At 37.3% G+C, this 6,053-nt stretch overlaps 1 protein-coding gene across 1 annotated transcript; it reads left to right on the top strand.

Moving 5' to 3' along the window:
- The first annotated feature begins 2,210 nt into the window (after nucleotides 1-2,210).
- Nucleotides 2,211-5,125, top strand: si:ch211-212k18.15 (uncharacterized protein LOC563681 homolog). Its single transcript, XM_020642941.3, has 4 exons — nucleotides 2,211-2,380; nucleotides 2,676-2,776; nucleotides 3,366-3,539; nucleotides 4,055-5,125. Exons 1-4 carry the CDS (start codon nucleotides 2,296-2,298, stop codon nucleotides 4,508-4,510), a joined length of 816 nt encoding a protein of 271 aa, XP_020498597.2. The 5' UTR covers nucleotides 2,211-2,295; the 3' UTR covers nucleotides 4,511-5,125.
- Nucleotides 5,126-6,053: the final 928 nt, after the last annotated feature.

Genomic DNA, 6,053 nt, shown 5'->3' with positions numbered 1-6,053 from the left:
TAGAACAAATAATACTAAGTTTAAAAAAACAAAAAAGATGAATAACAATGTAACATCAGATTTGGATTTAATCTGTGCATGGGTCATAAAATTCTATCAAAGGGCATTCAGTGAGTTACCATTTAGTGATAATATAACATGACACAAATGAACAAACCTTCAGAAATTAGTGCTGGTTTAACCGAAGGTACTATTCAGATCTGGCCCTTTAAGGCTGGCAAAATCGCAGGTTTGACATTGACCAATCAAAATCCTTGTCCCGCCTGCTTCATTATCATGCGGTCAACTAGTGCTACTAGTACTACTAGTGGACTGCCAGTTGACCTTTACAAGTAAACTAGTAAGGACCAAATGTCCACTAGTTACACTTGTAAAACACATTTCGACTTTACTAGTAAACTAATGATGTTCAAAAAGCTTAACTAGTTTATTACTAAGGGCATAAATGTCACTAGTACCACTAGTTGCAGTCTAATTGACCTTACTAGTTAACAAGTAGGGCTCAAGATGTTTACTAGTAGTACTAGTGAAAGAAAAATGCACTCTAGTATCACTACTTTGGTCTTCAAGGCCTTACTAGTAAACTAGTGAGGCTTTAAATGCATACTAGTTAACTAGAACGAGTCAAAATGTCCACTAGTTTACCAGTTAGACCATGTGTGACCTTGCTAGTTAACTAGTGAGGCCAAACACAGTTAACTAGTTAATAAGTAATTGCAAAATGTCCACTAGTTGTACTAGTAAGGGTCTTTTTGGCAGTACTAGTTAACTAGTTAGATAAATTGTCAGTCACAAGTTAACTAGTAGTCAACAGATCAGACTACTAGTTGACATCTGTGTTCAACTAGTTAACTAGTAAAGGGTTTTAACTGTTCAGCATGTAAACTTGTCAAATTATATCATTCAACTAGTTTACTAGTCAAAAGCAAATGTCCACTAGTATGCTGTTTTGTCTGCAACTAGTTTACTAGTGCCACACAAAGTCTTCAACTAGTTTACTAGTGAGGCCAAAAAGACACTAGCTAGTTTAACTAGTGGACAAAAAGGCACTTACTAGTTTACTTGTAAACTGTATAGGGCTTTACTAGTAAACTAGTAAGGTTAAAACCGCCCTCAGTAGTGTGACTAGTTGACATTTTAGCTGCTACATGTTAACTAGTAAACGTTTCCGAGCCTCACTAGTTAACTAGTAGGTTTAAAAATATTCCAACTAGTGTTACTAGTTGACACATTTTATCTTACTAGTGACCTAGAAAGGTAAAATGCATCTTCACTAGTGTTACTAGTTACCATTATGAGATTAACTAGTTAACTAGTTAGCATTTTTTTCTAACTAGTTAACTAGTAAAATGAAAACAGATATCGACTAGTAAGCTAGTTCTAATCCTGCAATCCAACTAGTTGACTAGTGTGCAATATGTAAATGCAGTGGGTGGGATTATAACCAAATCCTGGGTCCTGATTTGATGTTATTTTTGTTCTTGATTTTTAGAGCCTATCATAAGCCTCAATCCACACTTATCCCCCACCTCCTCGTTACCATTTTGTGCAACAAGTGTTACTAGTGACATTTTAGATCTAGCTAGTTTACTAGTAAAATATTTAAGTCTCACTAGTTAACTAGTACGACTTGTAAAGATGATACTAGTGCAACTAGTGGACATTTGTTCTCTTACTAGTTAACTAGTGAACATTTAGAGCCGCACTAGTTAACTAGTAAGACTAATAAAGCCATCTCTAGTACAACTAGTGGACCTTTCTGCTCTTACTAGTTAACTTGTAAAAACTTTTTATCCTAACTAGTTAGCTAGTATGGTCCATATATATGCCTTTCTAGCTTACTAGTGGACATTTTGGCTCTTACTAGTTAACTAGTAAACATTTTTAGGCTCACTAGTTAACTAGTAGACACAAAATAAATCTTACTAGTTAACTAGTAGATATTTTGCACCTTACTAGTTAACATGTAGGACTTTTTGCCTTCTACTAGTTTACTAGTAAGTCTTTCAACGTTCTACTAGTAAACTAGTGCGGCCAAAGACTTGACTAGTACAGGAAACTGAGCTTTGATATCAAGGATATCTATTAAATCTTCAATCGGCTTTCCATACTGCTCTGCTATCATGTGATCTCTGTGAACTTTTCTGCTTCTTTTAAATCACGTGATTTAAAAGAAGGGGGGGGGGCGAGATTTCAGTGAATGTGACAGATACAACATAAGGCGTCAGGTGGAGGTGCTTTTTTTTTTTTTTACAGTTCAGACTAAGACGAAGTTTGTGACGGAGCTCAAACAAAATGAGCACTCAGGAGGAGAAAAGATACGACCCAAAAGACACTACTCTGAAGTTTGTCAAGAGGGCAGATGATCTGGACCCCTACCGTAAGTCGATTGCCAATCAATTTAATAAATACAGCCGCATTGACATTTACTAAAATAATGTTTCTTTTTCCACATGCACACATCGATTGTGCTCATATAGACGCTAACATGTAGGCCTATTGCAAGCTTTTAATTATTATTATTATTTTTACTTACATTTTATTTTCTCGATATGCAGTTAATAACGACATAGCCTATTTTTTGATCTCTATAAGGAAGGCAGGAGAAATCTTTCCCACTTGTTGAATTATTTGTGGGTAACTGATGTTGTTGTTGTTGTTGTTGTGATCTTCAGCCACAGAGGAGGGAGATTTGTGTCTCCGGGCAGAGATGTCCTGCGGTCACGCCGTCACTCCTGAGTCTCTTACTGCGTGGTGTCGCAGCTTGCTGGATCAAGTACCTTCCATCTTGTTATTTACAGATCACACATGTATTTCTCTTTAGAATTAGTTTTGCATAATAAGTTTACAAACGTTGATGAACTATGCCGTTCTCCTTGTTAAAAGGGCATTTCTGTTCACCTAAAATATGGCATATATGTTTAGCAATGTCACACCAAATTTCACCTCACAACATCATTTCATAAACAATGCATTACATAAAAGTACATAAAAAGCAGAGTGTCAGGAGTCTTCATGGGCCAAGCAGGATCGATCAGAGGCAGTTGGAGGAGGAGGAGGAGACTCCATAGGCAGACAATCCTCCTTTAACCCTCAACACCATCATGATGATGGAAATGTGCTGGACTCCATAATCACACACAACCTTGGAGTCTTCCTGCAGCTCCTTGTCTGTTAAGATCAGCCTCATATCACCCTCTCCTACATTTACAAATACACAGTGGAGAACTCGTTTCTGAATGTTTCTGTTGATGCCAAGTGGCCGAAATTATAATTTCAGATTTTAGTCAACATGTTGGCCTATGGTTTAATTTAGTGACAGTTGTCTTTGAACCCCTATGACATGATCTGTCCTTTGCTTGCAGGGCCAGTACAAATTCAAGTGCCCTGCTTTGAAGGATGGTACTTTCTTTAAGTGTGACGCACTTTGGTCTTATCAAGAGGTGCGCCGGCTGGCCGTGCTAACAACTGAAGAGATGCAGCACTTTGAATTGAACATTGCCAGGATGGCTGCAAAAGAATACTGCGAATTCAAAGATGTGAGTGGACCTTTACAAAATTGACAGTAAAAAAAATGAATTGCTTGTTCAAATATCTAGCTTGAGGACAGAGGCACTTTTGCTGAAAAGGCTAGAGCCAGTCCCGCTTAGCAAAGACGTAGTCGGCACATGAAAACATTCTGAACTAAGAGCATGATTTCATTTTCGCTTCCACAGTTTGAAAGGAGTCATCAGGTTTTATTGAAAACTTTTTGCACTGAGGAAGTCAGCTATTTCCTGCTTCTTTCCGTCTCTATGACAAGTTAAGCTGGTGCGCTAGCTTCCCCTGATATTTACCTGGAAGAGCTGAGAAAAGTTTATTTTATTCAAATAAAGAAAAGTTATTGATTTTATTTATCTAAATATTAAACTTCTCCTTCTGAAATCATAATCAGTTTTATTAGCCAGGTGTGTTAACAAATTTGGCGTTGGCTTTTCCCTCCTCTCAACAGATTGACGCTTAATTCAGGGCAAGCTCCAAGTCAGTTGAATGTTTCTCACATCCTTTCTTGCAGTGTCCTGGGTGTAAGACCTATTTGGAGAGAGAGGACATGGATAACCTGAGTGTGCGCTGCACAGTCTGCACAGCTGACAAAAAGGAAGCTTATGAGTTCTGCTGGCAGTGTCTGAAGGTGTGGAAGGGTCCAGCTCCACGCTCCGACCGCTGTGACAATGACAACTGTATCAACATCGACCTTGAGCTTCTGAAGACGTGCAAGACCACGGCGCTCCCTCAGGTGCAGGGTGTTGATGCGTGTCCCTCCATCCGGGCCTGTCCCACCTGCGGTCAGAAAGTGGAGCATGACAAAACGGGCTGTAAGAACATCATCTGTCCTCGCTGCCAGGTTGAGTTCTGCTTTGTGTGTCTAAAGCTCACTCCTGAGTGTCTGAAGACGAGCTCTTACTTCATCCCCTGCAGCGGTGGTGTGGCTCCCAGACAGACCTCCATACCTACATGGCGTAGAAATTAATCTTGAATTGGTACAGGCATTTTTACTCATGATTTAGCTTTCAGGCCTCCTATGTCATACTGTAATGGACTCTTCTTCTTGGGTTTTATTGTAACTGCTTATTCCTGTATTCCCTCACTACTTACATAATGTTCTTAATATTGCCATTAATGTTATAAATAAAATAAATGAAATCGATCTGGGCTCAATAATATGTTGTTTAAAACTAAATGAAGTAATAAAAATATATCTCTACATTAATGCAAAGTATCTGGTGATAACTTACCTGGACAGATGTTTGAATGTGAACCTATTTCCTCTATATTTCAATGAAAGCAAAATCATAATTATCCATTATTCGCTCTGGCCCCAGCTTCTGGAACTCCCTCCCACACAGCCGTAATATTGACTCTCTCTTCATTTTTAAATCACATCTCAAAACAAATCTTTTTAAACTGGCATATTCAGTCTGATCATTCCCCTTCTCCTTTCATAAATCCGCTACACCCTGTTATTTTTTCTTTCTAACGTTAATTTTATCGATGTATTGTGAATTTGTTGTTTTTATCTCTGCTTTGTAAGATGACCTTGAGTGTTTTGAAAGGCGTCTTTAAATAAAATGTATTATTACTATTATATAGATAGAGTGATGAGTTTTTAATGAATTTTCTTTTGACAATTGATGACTTAGTTTTAATTTAATAGGCTATAATTAAATTTTACCTGATTGGTTGTGTAAAACCCATAAATATGTAGTCACAATTGTCGAGAGTAAGTTATTTAATGTAAGAAAGGACACATTTAAATGTATGCTTTTGATGATTTTGGATTTTATTTCTTGAGCTGTAGTTACTCGTTTAAACCACAAGAGGGAGTATCCCCTGAAGTGACCTCTAGTTGTGGTAACTTATGAGTTCCCCATTATTCACTGTCAAGGTTGTCACATGGACATGGTTTAACTTTATCGTTACAACACTAATCATGTTAATACCATTACAGTTGAACTTAAAAGTACACTACCTCATCATTTAATTTAAACTTGATTTATTTATTTTACCCCATGTATATAGTGTGTTAATGGACAGGCACCAAAAAGTAAGCCAATGGTTAAAATCACTACTCAGGTAATCTGATGGGTTTTTGAGTCCTGAGACCAGCAGGGTATTTCATTTACAATGGAAACTTGTTCCTGTGGTGGTTACAGTATGTATTCCATTTTTTTTCGATTGCTATGACAATTGTTTCAATACTTTTAACAATTTTCCTAAACTCTTAAGACACCAACACACGAAAACACACAATTGGCAAAACAGTGAATTTCATGCTCAAAACCACCCATTGTAAACTAAACTCTAACACTCAATTTCAAAATACAATAATACACAAACACAATACACCATGTCCACCAAAACACTGGAAACATGTCTCAAAATCAAAAAAAAACTTCCATAACACTTACACATGTTGTCTTCCAGCAGGAACATTTAGTCAATCACATCACAATGTCATAATAAACACTAACATCAGATGTAATAACAGAAACTGCATTACTTTACATTTGTCA

This window comes from Labrus bergylta, chromosome 7, assembly GCF_963930695.1.
Source record: "Labrus bergylta chromosome 7, fLabBer1.1, whole genome shotgun sequence".
Taxonomy (NCBI): Eukaryota; Metazoa; Chordata; class Actinopteri; order Labriformes; family Labridae; genus Labrus; species Labrus bergylta.
Note: the sequence above shows the minus strand (reverse complement) of the source record. Positions and strands in the feature narration are given on the sequence as shown.

Coding starts and splice junctions, on each gene's coding strand:
- si:ch211-212k18.15 (XM_020642941.3), top strand. CDS start 2,296: ATGAGCACTCAGGAGGAGAAAAGATACGACCCAAAAGACACTACTCTG. Junction 2,777..3,365: donor GTCGCAGCTTGCTGGATCAA/GTACCTTCCATC, acceptor CTTTGCTTGCAG/GGCCAGTACAAATTCAAGTG. Junction 3,540..4,054: donor AATACTGCGAATTCAAAGAT/GTGAGTGGACCT, acceptor CCTTTCTTGCAG/TGTCCTGGGTGTAAGACCTA.